General features: G+C 43.5%; 1 protein-coding gene across 3 annotated transcripts in view; it reads left to right on the top strand.

Annotated features, from left to right (window-relative positions):
- The first annotated feature begins 2,985 nt into the window (after positions 1 to 2,985).
- PDGFD (platelet derived growth factor D) overlaps positions 2,986 to 20,350 on the top strand; it is a 187,721-nt gene continuing 170,356 nt past the window's right edge. For 2 of the 3 annotated variants that reach the window (XM_073338478.2, XM_073338469.2), the window contains exon 1: positions 2,986 to 3,656. In XM_073338478.2, coding sequence (XP_073194579.2) covers positions 3,533 to 3,656 — 124 coding nt within the window. In that variant the 5' untranslated portion in view covers positions 2,986 to 3,532. The remainder of the gene's footprint in view (positions 3,657 to 20,350) is intronic. The other variant, XM_073338486.2, reaches the window with a different exon arrangement.

The raw sequence follows: 20,350 nt of genomic DNA, 5'->3' as shown, positions 1-20,350 counted from the left end.
GAGTCAAGAGAATTTTTTGTCAGAAGCATTTGCAGCAGATACAATGATTTTTAAAAAAGGATAGAGAATGGAGCTTTACAATTCTGCTGGAGGGGATGATTTTGAGGCGTACCAGGTTTGAAATGTTTAATTTCTTCATGGAGCCATAGGCTCAAATCTAGAAAGGGTTGGCTCAGTCCTTCATCATCAAGGTAGGTACATTAAATTCCAAATAAAGAACCTTGTGAGCTTCTCTTTGTGGTCATTAAAATGTCTGTAATGATTTGTATAAGCAAACACAGGGCTTGATTTGGGTAAAATTACTCTCTTTCTCGCTCTTGCTCAATATGCTGTTTGGCTCTTACCCTTCAGGCCACTGCTGTTCAGTATTTAATTAAGAAAATGCTTCAGTATGAAGGAGCTAAATAAATGAAAAGTATTTTTACTGTACACTCTACTTAATGGGAACATAATTAATATGGCTGTCTTGTTGGGTTGTCCCCCGCAGAACTGAGATAGCTAGATAGTGCAAGGTTATTAGCACAGTATTAGCATAAATTCTGCTTAAAAGGTAAGTATTTAACTAGTGCCAGTTTGTTAACTGATGTATAACAACGTGTTATGTTGTGTGTGGAATTGTGAACTCCACTCTGCGGTATGGTCTAGTGGATAGGAAACTGAAGTGGGAGATAGGAGACCTGGCTCTATTCCCAAATATGCTACTGACCTGATGTGTGACCTTGGGCACGTCACTTCATCTCTCTGTGTCTCTGTTTGCCTTCTGTTTCCCTTCACATCCTCTGTCTGTCTTATCTATTTGTAAGCACTTTCGGTGGTGGCTATATCTTACGGTGTGTTTGTACAAGGCAGCCTTTAGGCACTACAGTAATACAAGTAATAATTGCAGTACACAAAGTAGAGTCTTCAACTCTGAGGCATCTGAAAGCTACAAATGAGATAATTTTAAAGCTAAAATCCTAGACAACATTCTCAAATACTCCTATTTTAAAGCTGATCTTAAAAAAAACCCATACCTGGCTGATTTTAAGTATTTATAACTTGAAAATAATTGACTTGCTACACCCTTGCCTTGGTTTATGCATGACTTAAAAAGCCAGTCAATTCTGAACATTCTGTTGTAGGTATTGTACCGTAACTGACTGCATAAGATAATCTTGTTTGTTTTATATGTGTTAAATTGACAAATTGTTGATGGTGAGGATGATGTAAACAGAGAGCTATTTCAAGGCATAAGCACCTGGGGGTGGAGTTTAAGATAAGTTTTCAGCTTTATCTCTATTTTTATTGCTTGAGTGCTTGACTTAACATCTTGTAAGCCCTGTGGCCTGAAGCCTACAAGAGAACGGAGGTAATTCTCTCTGATGGTATCTGCTGGAGAGCAAGGGGAGTTGACTGAGTGAGGCAGTACCTCCTTTAAATATCAACTGCAGGTAGTTTGTGGACATTGGGGGATAATTGGATTAAGTTTTGTATTTGGGACACTTATTTTTTAGCATACCCTGTTGGGAACCCACATGGGCAAAGCCTGGACAATGACTGGTATGAGATCACCTGATGAGAACTGATGTTTGCTGAGGTTGGGTAAAAGGTCCTGGACAGAGCTAAGGGGCAAAAGGAAAGAAGCTGCATTTTCCTGGCTTGGTGCTGGTAAAAGAGCTTTAGGTAGAAGAGACTCTGAGGGGTTTCTAAGACTACTGATTGTCTTGTATCAGAGAGAGCAGAGTAAAAAGCTGTAAATGCTTTATGTGGCCAGACCTTGCCAGAGATTGCAGTTGTCTAGCCCGTGGCAAACAAAGGTCAGAGACCAGGAGCAGTTCCAATCACCTGAGCAGCAGGCAGAGCATTGCAACAGTTGGTCCAGCCATAGCAGGCAAAGCAAAGTGGAAGGTGGATTCACCCCCAGGACATAGCTTCCAGCAGGTGAGCAGAAAAATGATAGCAGAGGAATTCAGAGCAATAGTCTATGTCAGCCTAGCAACTCTGGTGAGGCCTCGCTGTCCCAGCTGTTGAAATGCCGACAAGCTAGCAGGACAGGTGGTAGAGCCCCAGAACTTCCATTCTAGGAAACAGGTTTCAGAGTAACAGCCGTGTTAGTCTGTATTCGCAAAAAGAAAAGGAGTACTTGTGGCACCTTAGAGACTAGCTAATTTATTTGAGCATAAGCTTTCGTGAGCTACAGCTCACTTCCCTGATTTTCCTGGAACCACAAGCTGTGAGTGAGGAAGTTGGGGACCCACAAACTGAGAGTGGGAGGATGGGAGACTGAACAAATTGAATCAGCCATTCAGGGTCCAAATGTTTGGGACTGTGACTTATGCACCCTGAGGTATACGGTGGTGGAAGGTGTTAAACCGTAAATATTTGTCCCAGTTCAAACTGGTCTTCCCCTTTTCTCCACTCCCTTCCCCCAAAGTTCATTTGTTTTAAACCTCTGTGCTTGCAAGTGGGTACAGATTTGCTAGGCCAAGTAATCCCAGGGTGCCAGATTACTGGGTAGTGGGGCTTGATTAAAAAAAAAAAGACGAGGAGACTCCCCTAAACTAAGGACCCTACCCTTGTTACTGCAGGGGCACTGGCAGAAGGGTTGCCATCCACCTTCCCAGCCAGGCAGCCATGGGCACTCAGAGGGTGGGCGCCTGGCGCTGACCCCTCACCCGTGGCACAGCGGGAGGGTGCTCTGTGCCCACCAGGGGACGCTGCGGGGCAGCCGGGGGGGGACACACTTCGAATCCTGCCCCGTGCCCATGAGGACAGGCGAGAGTAGCTCGGCCGCCAGACGACCCCGTGAGCCGCAGGCACGAGCTGGCTGGAGCCGCCACCCCGATCCCCTCAGGCGCCCCCCGGCCGCAGCTGGCCCCACCTCTCCACCCCGCCTGGCCCGCCACGCTGCCTTTCCCTGGTCAGTGCCACTCCCGCCCCTGCCCTGCCCCCCAAGGCCAGAGCCGCCGCCTCCTCCTCCCCCCCCCCCCCGGAGGAGCCGCCGCCGTGTTCTTCCTCCCGAATGAGACGGCAGGAGCCCGCGCCCTCCAGACATGCTGTGCGCTGCCCGCGCCTGCAGCGCTGCACGGGGGGCTGCCGAGCCTGCAGGCACCAGCTGCCGCCGCCGCTGAGCCGCCACTTCAGCAGGAACAGGCAGCCCCAAGGCCGGGGAGAGTCCGTGTCTCCGGGCTCGGCTCGGCTCAGCCCGCCTGCTTGGAGCCCCGCTGCAGCAGCGGCACCTTGTGATCGCCTGCCGAGTTAGGGGCACCTCGCCAGCCTCTGCTGCTGCTGGGGTGTGGGCTCGCCCTGTCCTTCCCCTTTCCCTATCACCTGCCGCGCTCGGAAGGCAGCGATCCCCAGCAGAAAGTTCAGCAATGCAGGAAGTGTGGGGGCAGCTCGGAGAGTAGCTCAGGGGCTTTTGACTCAGCATCCAAAAACAAAACAAAACCCCACCCCACCCCATAGGGGGAAAGAGGTGAGGGGGGGGGGGCTTCCTTGGAGGAGGGAGCCGGGTTTCTTTGGGCAGATACGGTCCCCCTCACAGCGGATCCCAATGCAACTGTCCGTCCGCCTCCTTCTCTACGTTGTAGTCTGTGCAAACTTTTGCAGCCGTCAGGGCACCTCTGCCCAGAGCGGATCTATAAAAGCCTTGCGATCCTCTAATCTCAAGCGAGATGGTAAGTGGCTCTCTTGTTTCTTATCACTAGCATTTACAGGACTCAGACAAACCCAGCGGCGATCCCCCCCCCCGCTCCCCTCCATCACCTGCCCCGTTCGCTTTCAGACGTACACCTACTGGGAGCCCTGTCTCTGTACGCTGTACCTAGTGCATTGCGTGGATAGCTTACTAGGGTTTAATGTACATTACTGAGCCTAACCCTATGCATAGCTTGGCTTGGTAGAGAGAACGAACATCTCTCCAGGCGGAGGTGTTGGACTAAGAGATGAGAGTTGTCCTATCCGCTCTTCCCCCTCCTCTCCCCATGCTGTTTGAGTGTGACGCTCCCACTGCAGCATTTTGTAACCACCTGTAATTCCTCGTGTCCCGGGACGCCCAGGAACAACTGAGGGAAGGGAAAGAAAAGAACCGCTGCAAACTTCTCAGCGTAACTTCAGGGGGCTTTCCAAGGGCTCACTGGCTCAGGGGACTTGCACTGTTAGTTTTGTATGTTCCACCCTCTGACTTGTCTCTAGATTGTAAACTCTCCGGAGTAGAAACCTTGCATTCTTTGCTGTGTAGAACACCCAGCCTATATTGGGTGCTGCTGAAGACAAACAATAATTCTAGTCTGAGTTTTTGCTTCTTTCTGTGTCAATGGCATTAGCTGATTCAATGACCCTAAGCTACCTAAAGCTGACTGGCTCTTCTTCAAAACCCCTGCCTTGGGGTGGTCTGATTTTTATAAACACTTAGATGAGAAGACTTGAATAGTTTGATTTTAAGATTTTCTTGTTGGATGGTTTTGTTTATTTTTGAACCATGCAGCTGAAGGAGTGGCTCCTGTTTAATAGACTCTCCTGTAAGATTGCCACACCCAAGTTGTGTGTGTCTGTGGCTTTTTCCTTTGAGAGGGGGACAAGGAAGATAAGGGAGGGAGAATGCAACAAGCAGCAAATGAAACCCAAACCCCAACTGTGAATACAACTAGTGCTATTATTGCTGCTTCAGGGGTTTCCAGCTGCAAACAGCTGTGGCACACCTCTCCACAGCTGCTATTTGCTGCTGAAGCCCTTAAGGCAGTAGCATCTCTAAAAGGTTTTGGGAAAAGGCAGGGCTGTATCAAGCGTCCCATTGTGGGACTTTTCTTATGCAGTCCCCCCTCCGCCCCCCGTAATGGATTCCTTCAAATTAGTTGCTTTTTTTAAAGTGGCTCCAGCCCCAAGCACTCGTTACCCATTCTTTTTCTAGAGGCCACTTGTGCAACCAGGGAATGGTGGCAGCAGCTTTTTCCAGAAGTCTGTAGTTACAACCCTTGGAAGATGTGCCCCGCCCTATGTGTCCACAGTATCATAGTGAGACACTTGATCCCCAACTAGCTGCCCCTTCTTCCAGTGATCTGGTTGAAGGTGGTAATAATGTGCATCTATCAAGAAAAGCAGCTGCTCCTTCTGAAGGTGCTCATGTGACTCTAGAGTCATCAAGTGATGAATGTTCATAGGAGTGTGCCACTGAAGGGAATTTAGTGAACCCTGCTGGTTTGTAATAAAAAGATAATAATGGCAAAATCTCCTGGTTTGGGAAAGGTAGTTAGTTTCCTGACTGGGATGCCACAGTCTTTTGGACTGTTGCCTCTCATGTAGTTTTGAGTATGAAGTCCTGCTTTTAAACATTCCATTCTAGCTTCTTGCTGATAGAAATCCAAGAATGCAGGCAGACAGTTCTTTCTAAAAAAAAAAAAAAAATGAACAGAAGTTAAGATGACAACCTCTTTCAGTTGGCTGAATTCTTTATAGGCTGATCTTTAATATTCATTTTCTAATATGTCCAAGATCATGCTTTTTTATGTGTTAGTTTTTATTTTTCGTTGTGTCTTGAAGTGAAGTCAAGTTTTACTCAATTTAGGGAAATATTCAGTTTTGACTTGGGGCCATAAACCTGGTAATCTTTTGTATCCATCAGATGGTCACCATAAGAAGCCCTAGAGAAAAGTTTAGGCCTCTTCTGTAGAGCTAGGAAAATGGGTCCCAGAGGAGGAAAAAAGCATATAACTGAAACTATTTCTATCCCTGAAATCTAATGCACTCATTCATGTGTCCTTTTATTAAAAATAGTGTGTTTATAATAAAGACACACACCCAATGATTTCACTGAAACTGTTGATCTTTTTATTAAGCTTCATATTCTTTTTGTCTGCTCATTTCTCATCTTAAAAAGTATAGAATGGCCAACTATCGCTGAACTGTGCTAACAAGGCAGCTTACTTATTCAACTCACACCCCAAACAGCATCTTCAGGGGAACTCCCTGAGATAATTTACCTAAAACCTCTTAAAATAATCCTCTTTTCACATGGACAATAGGTGGAGTTTAGTGACTGATGGTATGCCGCTCGTTTTCTCCCAAGCTTATGATCAGCTTGAGAATAGATCATTTTTCCCCAAGTGAAAAAACCCTGTATAGGTTGGCACTGCCACTGTTTCTCATCTTGGGAATTTCCGAGGGAAGAAATAGTGTGTGTGAAAAGATTAGGAAATTGCTTTCCGGTCAATTTGGATGACTTGACTTGAAGATTAATCTTGGTACCTGTAAGGCTGGCTCCCATTGAAGTCAATGAGTCTGTTAATTGACTTCAATGTGAGTGGGCTCTTTTTTGAAAGCACTAAGTGTATATAAAGTTGCATGTTTATGATTGTAGCCTACTGGCCAGCCCTGCACAGGTGCGGAGGGGTGGGAGAGCACAAGGAATCTCTCTCTCCCTTGTGCACCCACACAAAAGCCAGACACAATTGTAGACTGCTCCTCCTTGGTATTCCTGCAGGGGTTACCTACATGAGTAGTGGTAAGAAGGGAATGGCCAGTAGAGATGTCCATAGAGGGGGAGTTCACACTGTGTCTTTTACAGGGTGTGACTGCAACTATGTGCCCCTATAGTCTGAAAAGCTCCAGGACATGCTGTTCTTCCACAAGGCACAATGCATCCTGGTGCTGCTGCTGGGGTAGGGCAGCTGTGTGCGCCCCTTCCTCCCCCCACACCCCAACAAGCAGGCCAGTGACTAATAGGCCAGATTGTACTCAAATGTTTATCAACAGAATTATTGCTTGAGCTTGTTAACTAAGCTCCTGTTTATGAAGCCAAAGGACATGAGTTACATTCCAAATGGATGCAATTAGCTGACAAGCATGGTGGCTGTCTGTAAGTCGCTACAAATATTTTTGTGTGCTGTTTTATTTTTTTAACTTGGTTTGGTCTGAAGTGGTGCTATGCAATAGCATTATAGATCTGTGGTTTGCACAGCTGAACTGAAGGTGGGCAGTATTTATTTTTCTCTGCAAATAATTTCATGAGTGATAACTATGAAGCACATGGTTACATTGGTGTTAAAAATGTTGCAATGCTGCTTTTCAAAGTACACCACAGAGACAAAACCTAAGGCAATATAATGCCCAGGGTAGACCATTTTGATGTTGTAGAATTAGAGATATCTAGACAGGAATCTAGGTCTTTTGATGTTTGAAAAAAATCCAGATTGGAGGTTGCTAGACCACTGACAACCTGTGCTTTTATTTGTTTGTTTAAACAAAAACCCCCTACATCCTTTGGATTACAGTTGTCAGTGACCTCAAGCAGAATGGACTAGCAATATTGAATGTGCCTAGTTATAATATGGAGACTCAATGTATCTTTTTACCAAAGAGGTTTGCTTTGGTCCAGTGCAAGATTCCAGAGTGTCTTCTTTTAGCCTGAAAGAAGTCAGCTTATGTGTAAATTGCTCTTAGCTAAGTCTGAGGTGGATTTCGACAAAAACAAATAGATGAAGGGCAGCACTTAACATTTTTGGAAATTGAATAACTATCAATCCAAACCAGACAGTGCTTCCTGCTAAGGATGTTAAGAATATAAAAGACCTATTTAAAGGCCACATCCTTGTGACTCCTTTGTCCTCTTGAAAGGACAGGTGTTGATGACTCGGCGGCCCAGTTTAGCAAAAATCATTTTTATTTATTTATTTTTAAATTACAGTAGTTTGGGGTTGCCTACACTAGTTATTGTGCACCTGGTGATATTTATTTAACATGTTGCTAGACTCTTCATAGACAATCCATTGAAGATAGAAATTGACACATGGTGGGCTTTCAGGACTGGACCTTTATCTTCTCTTCTTCAGTTTCCCCATCTGTAGTGTACAGATATTACCACCCACCTAGCACAGCTATAGTGTGCTTTTTGTAAAGGGATTTAAAGATTAAATGTGCTAAATAATAATACTTAGTACCTATTTATTACTTTGTAATATATATGTCTCACAACTACAGGTTGCTTACTCCCAGATTGTTGCTATTTCTCTGGACTTAGCGTAGGGTGACCAGACAGCAACTATGAAAAATCAGGACAGGGGGTGGGGGGAGTAATAGGTGCCTATATAAGACAAAGCCCCAAATATCAGGACTGTACCTATAAAATCGGGACATCTGGTCACCCTAACTTAGGGAGACCAACCATCCTGAATGTATGTGTGTGTGGGGGAAAGATGGTCTCAAAAATGCAGAGTTCAAGTCCTGGCGCCGAGTTGAATGACTCCAGGACAGCATTTGTCCTGGCTTCCTTGCAGCACTGCTCCATGCCTGTCCGAGGTTCAGGGGTGGCGCCAGCCTCTTCTGGGTGGAACGGGCTGAGTTGGGCCTTAGCTCCCCCTCACCATGAGGTCCTGCCCTTCCTCCTCTTCCCCTGAGGTCCCACTCCCTAGCCAGGCCAGAAGCCTGAGTCAGGCCAAGGTAAGAGCGGCCCAGGGAGCCCAGGCCACCGTGGGGAGCCCCAAACCCTCCACCTGTCCTGGGGGGAGGAAGGGGATAGACATTGGCTGGGGGCTGCTCTTGGGCACCCAGCACCCCACCCAGAGCAGGTGGAGGGTCCGGGGCTCCCCATAGCAGCCTGAGGGCTCCCTTGGTTTCTCTTACCATGGCCCAGATCCAGCAACTGGTCTGGCTAGGGGGCAGGGCCTCAGGGAGAAGAAAAGGCTGAAGGGGTGTGTGTGTGACATTCCCCTGGTGTTATCTGGACTGGTGATCTGTTAGGTCACTCCAATCCTCGACTCTTGGAGCCAGCCTTACCCTGCTCTGCTGTGAGAACCCCCACTCCTGGGCTGTTCAAGCAGAGCCTCTGGCATGTAAGCTGCTAGAATTGTGCAATCAACTGACACTAGCCAATATCTCCGGTTCCAGACACAACCAATGTTCCCTCTAATTTTTGACAGGCCAAGTGCACAAAAAATTTCTTCTGTGCAAATTGTTATGCTTCTGTGCAAATTTTTGTGCGTGCAGTGTTTTGCCATGTACAAGGGGTTTAGGATCTGTGTGCTCGCTTACACATGCATAGCTTAGAGAATAGTGGCACAACCTTAACAACCTCAGTCTTGAAGCATCCAGCGGGCATAACATATAAGCTTGCAGTGTCCAGAGTTTGTCAATTTAACAAAGAAATTGATATGCACCAGGCTTGTTATCCCAAGGGAAATCTCTGACATGCTTCAAACCAAATGCACTGTTTCAGATAGAATAAAAAAAAATTAACTATAAAAGATATAAGAAAAGGAGTACTTGTGGCACCTTAGAGACTAACCAATTTATTTTAGCATGAGCTTTCATGAGCTACAGCTCATGCTCAAATAAATTGGTTAGTCTCTAAGGTGCCGCAAGTACTCCTTTTCTTTTTGCGAATACAGACTAGCACGGCTGTTACTCTGAAACCTATAAAAGATATAGTCACTTAAAATCTAAGTCAAAGCACAATAAGTCAGATTTGGTCAAATGAAATAAAAGCAAACGCATTCTAAGCTGCTCAGTTCCCTTACAAACTTAGATGCTTCTCACCACAGACTGGCTAGTTGCCCTTCAGCCAGGCTCTCCCCTTTGATCAGCGCTTCAGTCACTTGGAGGTATTGTCTGTGTAGATGGAGGTGGGAGAGAGAGGAAGAGCATGGCAAACCTCTCTCCCTTTTACCATGTTATTTCTTCTCTCTTGGCTTTGCTCCTCACCCCTTTCAGGATCAGGTGAGCATTACCTCATCGTAATCCCAAACTGACCAAAGGAAAGTGGGTGATTCACTCGAGTCCAACAGAGCCTTTGTTGCTGCCTATGCCAGTGTCCTTTATTCCTGTGAGACTGGGCTGGGTTTGTCCCATACATGCCCCAGTGAGGTGTGAACTGCCCCTCTGCTCTTGGAGAGTTTTTGCCTAGGCTTGTTTTAAGCCATGAGGACACATTTTCAGCATCATAACTATATACATGAGATTACAACCTACAACAACAATGCTCAGTGCATCATGAGCCTTTTGAAGACACTGGACATGACTAACTTTGCACTGGATACCACACAATCATATTATAAGGATGAACATGGGGGTGCAGGGTGTTCCCTTGAGGTACAGAACATCACAGTGGGGACTCAGGGAAGAGGAGGGGCAGGGACAGGGCCACAGAGGGAGGTGGGGCTCCTGCATATGTCCCACTTTTGCCTTTTCAAAAGGTGGTCACCCTCCCTGAACTCTTTCCTACTTCCCTTCTCTATCTTCTGGCCCCCTCCTCTTTGTTTACCAGCCCAAAGTCCCTCCTCCTAGGGAGTAAGTCTGACTGCTCCCTTTCCTGGGCTTCTTACCAGACACCGTAGCCTCAAACACACCTCTTTTCTTCCAGGGAGAGATTGCTTCCCTGCTGTACCCATATTGTCTCAGCTTCATACCTTTATATACATCCCACCTGCTCCTTCCTGGCTGAACTCTCTCTTCCATTAGGCTTTATTGAGCCCTGGCTCTCCTCCAGGTGTGGCGTTTCAAGTTAATTGACCTAATTTAACCTCCTCTGCATTTTATGGGGTGAACACCCCATCACAGCATGTAACAGAAATTTAAGTGTATCTAATTATCTGTTATGAGAAAACATTTTTAAAGGTGCTTTCAATGTCAATATGTGTATCAGATATTAAATACCAAAGTTTAAAGAAGATACAGACAAACCAGAATGGAACAGAGCAACCTATTGTTCAACCGTTTCAATAAGATAATAGGCTTGGGGCATGGCATCAGATTCTGCTGTCATATATGCTGGCGTAAACTGGAATGTTTAGTGTAGTTGAGAGAAGACTCAATCTAGTACATTTCATTGAGTATTTATGTAATGAAAGTTTAGGTGTAATGTACACTGTATGCATCATGTCATAACTACTTTTTAAAGGACCCTGATAATATGAAATCTAAGTTGTTAAAAAGAAGAAAAAGGGAAAAAAGAGCTAAAAGTAGTTTCAAGTACTTTCTTCACTTATCCCTGAGATCCACTGAGCAATCTTGTGGCTTTTAGAAAAAAATATTTGTCTAAATATCAATTTTAAGGTTTCAGAGTAGCAGCCGTGTTAGTTTGTATCCGGAAAAAGAAAAGAAGTACTTGTGGCACCTTAGAGACTAACCAATTTATTTGAGCATAAGCTTTCGTGAGCTACAGCTCACTTCATCGGATGTAGTGAGCTGTAGCTCACAAAAGAATATGCTCAAATAAATTTGTTAGTCTCTAAGGTGCCACAAGCACTCTTTTTATCAATTTTAAGAATCTTAGCCATTACCTGTAATAATAATAAAACATTAAACTCAGGTATAACTTGTTTGTCAGTTGCTGGTGTCTCTACCTACATAATTAACTGTTTGGGCTAAAGAACAAGGGAAATTACAGGGAAATCATAACTCTGACTCAGCAGCAGTCAATATGATGGAGTTCTTCAAAGAGCCTGCAAATGTGTTTTCTCAAATAGATTTATAGCACATAGTGGGAAGATATTTCCACTGGAGACTTTCCAAATGGTGTCTGAATTACAGTACTTCTAACTGTTAAAACATATTGAATGATATTATTGGTAATAACCTTAAAAACTGACTTTGAAAACCTGCTCATTGTTTTTTTTTTTTTTAGTTAATAGAAATTGAACTTCATTGTTTTTAAATTCTAAAATGATGGCTTTTTTGGCCCAAATCCTGCCCTTCGAGAATGTTCTGTAAGTGACCTGTGAAGAGACATAAATGGGAAAATCACAGGGAATTATTAAGACCCTGATCTCACAAAGGCATTCATGTACTTATCTTTCATCATATTAGAACCCAGTGAGCCAGATATACTATGGATCTGTGACAATGAATCTATGAAAACATACACCAGCAGAGGATCTGGTCCACTGAAACTAATTGCATTCTTGAAGTTAAGCCTGTGTATGAATGTTTGCAGGATCAGTACCTGCATTTTTATATTCTATAGCATGTAAATGAGGCGGGAGGAAAGCGGGAAGGGTAAGAATAAGTGTTATGGTGGTTTACAAAAAATAGTATTGAAGTTAGAACAAAACTGCAGTTCTGTTCTTTCAGAGAGCAGCAAAAACTTAGGAATAACGTTTTTGAAAGCTCCAGTGGAAAACTGAATCGTATGATAAATATTTGTTTTGAACTATTCAAAGCAGTTGTCATCCTGTTTGCATGGTTATATGCTCTTATTGGCACTGGAACTTAAGGTATTTGAGTTGAAAGTAAAATTTATTTTTAAAGAAGTTGCTTGACAACTTTCCAGGTTGCAAGTGGCAAAAATGGAGACTGCACTTTGATGTTTAAAACATTATTTGGTGAAAAAACTGATATTTGTTTAAAACAAGAAGGAATTTACAGTAAAAGAGGGAGTCCAAGACAAGTAATCTTGCAGTGAAATAATACACACATTCAGGACATTGCACTGCTGGCTCATTTTACCAGGCCAAACATAAACCTTACCTAAAAGGAACAAAACTGCAAAAATACATATTACTTATACAGTAAAAAGTCTCTTCAGGGATTGGATTTTCATCTCACTAATAATATATGTACAAAAGGTGCAGTAGAGTATTTATCATGCTGTTGAATTTTCATATTTATGGTGGAATTAGCTATACAAAAATGCATTATACATAACTGCAGCAAACCAGAGTACAAGAAAATTCCCATTCATAACAAATGAAATTCCTAATACTTAGATTTTAAATTCTTCCGTGGATGCACCGTATCTCCATACTTTTCTGTAGAGTACATTGTGCTGTAGGTGAGACCCTCAGCAAAGGTCCCACATGGGGCCTATACACCATTTAAATCTTAAGTGGGACTTAAGAGGTGCACTGGCTCTGTGCTGGCCCTCTGCAAAGCCAGGAATCTCACACCTTATGTGTTTAAAAAAAAAACAACAAAACCTAACATTTTAGCATAGAAACAAGTTAAAGTAGATTGGTTAAACTGCATCACACAAAGATCCCCCTACTTAAAATCTAGCCATCAGAGTGTAAATAAGAGCTTTATTCCCCCACGTTGTGACAGAATTTTCTGAGGAAGGGACTGTGATGGTGCCCCCCATAAGGCTTTATGGAAATATACTTATGAAAGTATCTATGACATAACTAGAATGTGTTTTATGCTACATATGCCATGTAACATATCTCTGTAAAGGTTATGATCTACTGAGTCTATTAATCCTATTTGTATGCACCTATCATTTTTGTATTCGAAGTTATGAATATTGGCTGCATACTTGTTCGATTCTGAGTAGATTTTAGTGAAGCAGTTGGTCAGCTTCCTGAGAAAAGACTGTTCTCAGTAAGTGCCCAATCAAGAAGCCCTTAAGCCAACAATGAACTTGGAGATGCCAATTCACATCTGGGCTTTCCCAGGAAAGTGGCTTGGTTGGTAAGGAACTTAGTCATGCATGGACATGTGACTTGCCCCGGTGACTCCAAAACTCCATTTTGTAGCTGGACTTTGCATAGGAGAGAGGAGGAGGTCTCTACCCACAAGAGAGAGTCTATTTAAGAACATGGGAGACCCCTCCGTTTTGTCTTCAGCTGGCTAAAGAGAGAACCTCTCCACCCCCAAAGATACCTGAAAGAAACTGGAACAAAGGACAGTAACTGCAAGGGGTGTGAGTGATTGCTGGACCCAGACTAGAAGGAGATTAGTCTGTAAAAGAAAGCTTACTGGAACTGGTGAGGTTTTTATCTGTATTCAGTTTTATTACCGTACTAGATATAGACTTGCATGTTTTATTTTATTTTGCTTGGTAATTCACTTTGTTCTGTCTGTTACTATTTGGAATCACTTAAATCCTACTTTCTGTATTTAATAAAATCACTTTTTTTTTTTTTTTTACTCTGCACGTGTCCTTGTTGAACCTCATCAGATTTCTTTTGGCCCAATCCTCTAATTTGTCTAGGTCCCTCTGTATCCTATCCCTACCCTCCAGCGAATCTACCTCTCCTCCCAGTTTAGTGTCATCTGCAAACTTGCTGAGGGTGCAATCCACACCATCCTCCAGATCATTTATGAAGATACTGAACAAAACCGGCCCCAGGACCGACCCTTGGGGCACTCCACTTGATACCAGCTGCCACCTAGACATGGAGCCATTGATCACTATCCATTGAGCCCGACAAACTAGCTAGCTTTCTATCCACCTTATAGTCCATTCTTCCAGCCCATACTTCTTTAACTTGCTGGCAAGAATACTATGAGAGACTGTGTCAAAAGCTTTGCAAAAGTCAAGGAACAACATGTCCACTGCTTTCCCCTCATCCACAGAGCCAGTTATCTCGTCAAAGAAGGCAATTAGATTAGTCAGGCATGACTTGCCTTTGGTGAATCCATGCTGACTGTTCTTGATCACTTTCCTCTCCTCTAAGTGCTTCAGAATTGATTCCTTGAGGACTTGCTCCATGATTTTTCCAGGGACTGAGGTGAGGCTGACTGGCCTGTAGTTCCCAGGATCATCCTCCTTCCCTTTTTTAAAGATGGGCACTACATTAGCCTTTTTCCAGTTGTCCGGGACTTCCCCCGATCGCCATGAGTTTTCAAAGATAATGGCCAATGGCTCTGCAATTACATCCGCCAACTCCTTTAGCACTCTCAGATACACTGCATCTGGCCCCATGGACTTGTGCTCGTCAAGCTTTTCTAATTAGTCCTAAACCACTTCTTTCTCCACAGAGGGCTGGTCATCTCCTCCCCATGCTGTGCTGCTCAGAGCAGCAGTCTGGGAGCTCACCTTGTTCGTGAAGACAGAGGCAAAAAAAGCATTGAGTACATTAGCTTTTTCCACATCCTCTGTCACTAGGTTGCCTCCCTCATTCAGTGAGGGGCCCACACATTCCTTGGCTTTCTTCTTGTTGCTAACATACCTGAAGAAACCCTTCTTGTTACTCTTAACATCTTTTGCTAGCTGCAACTCCAGGTGTGATTTGGCCTTCTTGATTTCACTCCTGCATGCCCGAACAATATTTTTATACTCTTCCCTGGTCATTTGTCCAATCTTCCACTTCTTGTAAGCTTCTTTTTTGTGTTTAAGATCAGCAAGGATTTCACTGTTAAGCCAAGCTGGTCGCCCGCCATGTTTACTATTCTTTCTAGACATCGGGATGGTTTGTCCCTGTAACCTCAATAAGGATTCAGTACTTCAGCTGCATTCCCAGCTGATAACTGTAAGACAGGAGAAAAACCAAGGCCATTAGGGTAAATAACTGTTCCAAAGGCACTCTGGAGGATGAAGATGACAGAGAGTATCCTTCCCCTCCCCATGTCCATCAAGTCACCCTCCCTAATAGGAATAAGTGATGTGTAGAGTGGCAGTCCACTCTCCTCCAAAGTTACAGTAACCCCTCTCGTCTCAACTCAGAGGAGCACAAGGGTTGCTGGTGGTGGGGGAGCTGTATTGCGAGGGGTAAAGTATGAAAAAGAGCCATATCTCAGCATATATCCTGACACAGTTTTGCACAGTAAATGAGTCCCTTGGTTTCTAGATGCCTGTCTGAAAGTTGATTTCTTTTTGGTTGGTGGGTGGAATTAAAATGGCCAAAGAAACCAGCAAAAGCTTCCATCCTGGTGCCTGTTCCTTTGCATGTGTCTGGAGTCCGGTTGTATCCTGTAGCATAAAGAAATTCAAGAATGCAGCAAGGAACACATCACATTGCCTTATATAGACTGGATTAGATTTATAGGCTTTTAAATAAATACTTAAAGAGATTTTGTAAGAACTTGAATTCCGTCTCCTTTCACCTACCTACTAGGATCTCAGGTCAATATTTTCCCCACAAGCCTTAGTGAAACAAACGCAGCTCCCGACATTTCATTTTTGAAATGTCAACAACTCTCACCGGAGAAATATAGAACTCTGAATGCAGGTCTTGTCAGGTAAATTACCTTTCAGGTTACTTAAAAAGCTGATGATCAGAATATTGGCTGTGTAAAAAGTGTTGCCTTATTTCTCATGAACTGAGAGAGAGAGAAATGAATCGTACATATTTACTGTGCTTTTGCAGTGGAGTAGTTTAAAATTCAAGTATAAATTATTGTTTGGAAAAATGTAACTTTTTAGCGTTTTATTTTCAAAAAGGTGCCACTGGCAGGCTGGCCAGACCCGAACAAGCAACTAACTATCCAGTTTCCCTCTTATGGCAGTGACTGTGCTACCACAGCCCAACAGCAACTGCTTCTATTTTTCTTACCTTACCCTGGGGTGGAAGTTAACCCATTTCCTTCATTTGTTCCTGATGAATATAATTTTTTAACTGGGCTGCATATGTTTATGATCTAAAACAAAGTCTGGGCTCAGGATTGCTATTTTCAGGGACAAACTATCATGAACGCTGCACTATTATCCCCTTTATTACTGTGGTGGTTTTTATGTCACTTTAAAAATCCTGTTGGTCCCAATTAAAATGGAAAGTCAGGCGCCTGACTCTGAATATCAGAATCTAGGCAACTCTATAGTTGATTGTGGCTGAAGAGTGTTAACATCCGGTGTTCATTAGCCCATATGAAGTGAATAATCTCATCAGGTTTGGACAAGGATTGACCGGGGATGATGAAAGAACTGCTAGGAAGTGATCCATTCAAATCTATATAGAGGCATTAGCTGGGTTTTTATAAGGGAGCTTCCACTACCCTTGTTGTTTCTGATATGCACACCCGTGACTCCATCCATATCCATAGCGGGTACTGTTAGAGTTAACATTCAGCAACAGTTAACTATACAATGGTGTAGGGGATACCAAAGTTTTTCTTTCTTATATTTAGGCACTGTTTTTTGTAACAGCCAGTAATTATTGACTTATGAAGACCACTCTAACCCTAAAGAAGTAAATATGTTGAGGATCGAAGTCTTCTATTTCCAGCATTCTCAATCTAGTACCTTTCCAATCTCTGTATTCACTTTATTGAAGACAAACGGATTTCTTCTGATAACTTGCAGCCAATTATTTTTCTTACAGGCAAAATTCTGATTGTAACCACAAAAATCTGGAAGACATTTTAGCCACAGAAGCATTTTAATTAAAATGTCTGTAAAGATTATTAGATATTGCCAAAGGGACGGTATCAGAATGAAATCTAGTTCGTTTCATAAACTAAGTTAAAAATACTTTCAGTAACCAATGAAACAGACTATACACAAAATGCTGTTAGATGAATGAAGTAAACAAACTGACATAATTAGATAAATTTATATTTAATTTGTTTCAGTTATGGTCATTTTAGTTGTTTCTTGTAACAATTCAGAGATAACTAATAATTTTAATTTGTTAGTGGCTCTTTACAGGGTAACTGTCTGATTGTTTAGTCCTAGAATGTAGGTTTTGATTTATAAATTAGTTTTTTAAAGCATATCATGAACAAAAATTGTGATCATTTGTTAAAAAGAGAAATGCATAAATTCATAGATTCTAAGGCCAGAAGGGACCACTGTGATCATCTAGTCCAGTGGTTCCCAAACTTATTCCGCCGCTTGTGCGGGGAAAGCCTCTGGCAGGCCGGGCCAGGTTGTTTACCTGCCATGTCTGCAGGTTCGGCCGATCGTGGCTCCCAGTGGGCACGGTTCGCTGCTCCAGGCCAATGGGAGCTGCTGGAAGCGGCGCAGGCTGAGGGACATACTGGCCGCCTCTTCCAGCAGCTCCCATTGGCCTGGAGCAGCGAACCGTGGCCACTCGGAGCCGCGATTGGCCGAACCTGCAGACATGGCAGGTAAACAAACCAGCCCAACCCGCCAGGGGGTTCCCTGCACAAGTGATGGAACAAGTTTGGGAACTACTGATCTAGACAGACCTTCTGTATAACACACACCATAAAACTTCCCCAGAATAATTCCTATATCTATTAGAAAAACATCCAGTGCTGATTTAAAAATTATCAGCAATCAAGAATCTACCACAACCCTTGGTAAATTGTTCCAATGGTTAATTATCCTCACTCTGAAAACTTTATGCCTTATTTCCAATCTGAATTTGTTTCGCTTCAACTTCCAGCTGTTGGATCCTGTTAGACCTTTCTCTGTTAGATGGAGGAACACATTATTAAATATTTGTTCCCCATGGAAATACTTACAGACTGTAATCAAGCCACCCATTAAGCTTCTGTTTGTTAAGCTAAATAGACTGAGCTCTTTGAGTCTCACTGTAAGACATGTTTTCTAATCCTTTAATCATTCTTGTGATTCTTCTCTGAACCCACTCTAGTTTATCAACTTCCTTCTTGAATTTTGGTCACCAGAATTTTCACTAACTGGACAATTGGCTCCTTGAAGTGATGCTCATTTCTCAAGGTGCAGCAAGGCCCTATGGCTGCTCCGCTTCTTGGGCCTCTGCCTTAATGTGGAAAAGTCTACATTCATATCCACACAACAAATAGACTTCATCGGGGCTACTCTGGAGTCCATTACCACCCAAGTATACTTTCCCATAGACAAATTTGCCATGATGTCTAGCTTCATTTCTACAGTAAAAATGAACCCTCAAACCACATGGACGGCTTGCCTGCCACTTCTGAGTCATATGACAGCCTATACATTTGTAACACACCCTTAGCAAGACTACACTCCTGGTGTCTTCAAGCCTGGCTGAGAACTGTTTACACATTCCCCCTCCCACCACAATAAACACAGTCTATCCAAGTGGGTGTCCACACTTCAGAGGGTCTTTAGCTCCCTCAATTGGTGGAAAGATCCTGAAAAGATGTGTGTGGGAGTTCCATTCTCAGAGCCTCCCTCCACAGGGATCTTCACCACAGATGCCTCCCAGCTAGCTTGGGGTGCACACTTTAGGACTTCATAGATTGGGGCAAACGGATCCCGCAGGAGGGAACCTTTAAAATCAACATATTAGAGCTCAGAGCTTTCCATCACACTTTCCATCGCTTTCTACTCCATAGCAGGGGCCACCCAATCAGAATAATGCTAGACATCAGAACAGCAATATATTATCTCAGTTGACAAGGCAGAGTAAGATCCTAGTCCGTATGTGAAGAATCCATAAGACTTTGGAACGGATGCATATCTCACTGCATACTGATCTCAGCTGTTTATCTACCAGGACTGGAGAGCACAGTAGTGGACTCCCTCAGTCCGCATTTCTACCTCAGCCACAAGTGAGAGCTGAATGAAGAGATATTCTGAAGGGGTATGTCTTACTTGGAGCTAGATCTCTTTGTGACACCATCCAGAATCTTCAGCAGTACATGCTGGATGGTGTCACAAAGAGATCTAGCTCCAGATGACTCCAGATGCTAGCTCCAGATGACTCCAGATGCTAAAGTAAGACATACCCCTCCAGATTTCCACTCCAGCCTCTCAGCACATCACCTCAGGGTTTGGCTAATAGGTGGCTTTCTGGCATCAAACAGGACTGCTCTCCAGAGGTACACACAGTACTGCCTAACTAGGAAAACCTAGTTACAGAAGTGGAAAGGTTTTCAAGTTTGATACAGTACCTCCACTCAAGTCTTTCCCATCTTATATTCTCAATTATCTACTGAATTTAAAATCCACAAGATTGTTTCTCAGCTCAGAGTTCTCAGTCATTGTTCACCTGTCTGCTATGACAACCCCTGTTGAAGGTTTTTCCAGTCTTTGCTCATGAGGATTTGCACCATGAGGATTATTAAGGGCCTGTTCAACCTTTCTTACTCCTGATAAAGAACCTACTCCACCATGATGCACCACCTCATGGTGCAAACACGATAATATCATCCAGATAGCACTGAACTCCATGTTGATTCTTCAGAATCAATGACATAATTTTTTGAAAGGCACTTGGGGCAGATGTGAGACCGTATGGAGCATGTTTAAAACAGAATAGTCCTTCGTGTGTAATAAATGCTGTGAGGTCTCTGCTATCTTCATGCAACATAACCAGGTGGTATGCGCTCTGCAAGTCAAGAATAGAAAACATTTGAGCTCCACAGAGTTCTGCAAATACTTCTTCTGTGTGAGGAAGAGGATGGCTGTCAATCACAACAGCTTTATTTGGCTCCCTTAAGTCCACACAAAGGCGAATGCCTCCACCCTTCTTCTGTGTCACTACTATAGGTGAAACCCATTCTGAGGAGTTAATCTCTTCAATAATGTCCTCTTGAACAAGTTTTCTAAGTTCCTCTGAAACAGCTTCCATGGCTGAAAATGGTACGCGCCTTAACTTCTGTCGTACAGGCATCACATTATTCCGCATTTTAACTTTATGCAGAAATCCATAAGCACAGCCGAGTTTCTTCTCAACTTGGTGTTGGGTCCCAGCTAAAACTGGTGTATGTACCACAAGCGTGCTTTGCTGAAGAAGATCAATTTGTCCATTAACTACCCTGAGATTTAAAGCAGCCAATAAATCTCTGCCAAGGATAGGAGTGCTTT

The sequence above is a fragment of the Lepidochelys kempii genome, chromosome 1 (genome assembly GCF_965140285.1).
Source record: "Lepidochelys kempii isolate rLepKem1 chromosome 1, rLepKem1.hap1, whole genome shotgun sequence".
NCBI lineage: Eukaryota > Metazoa > Chordata > Testudines > Cheloniidae > Lepidochelys > Lepidochelys kempii.
Note: the sequence above shows the minus strand (reverse complement) of the source record. Positions and strands in the feature narration are given on the sequence as shown.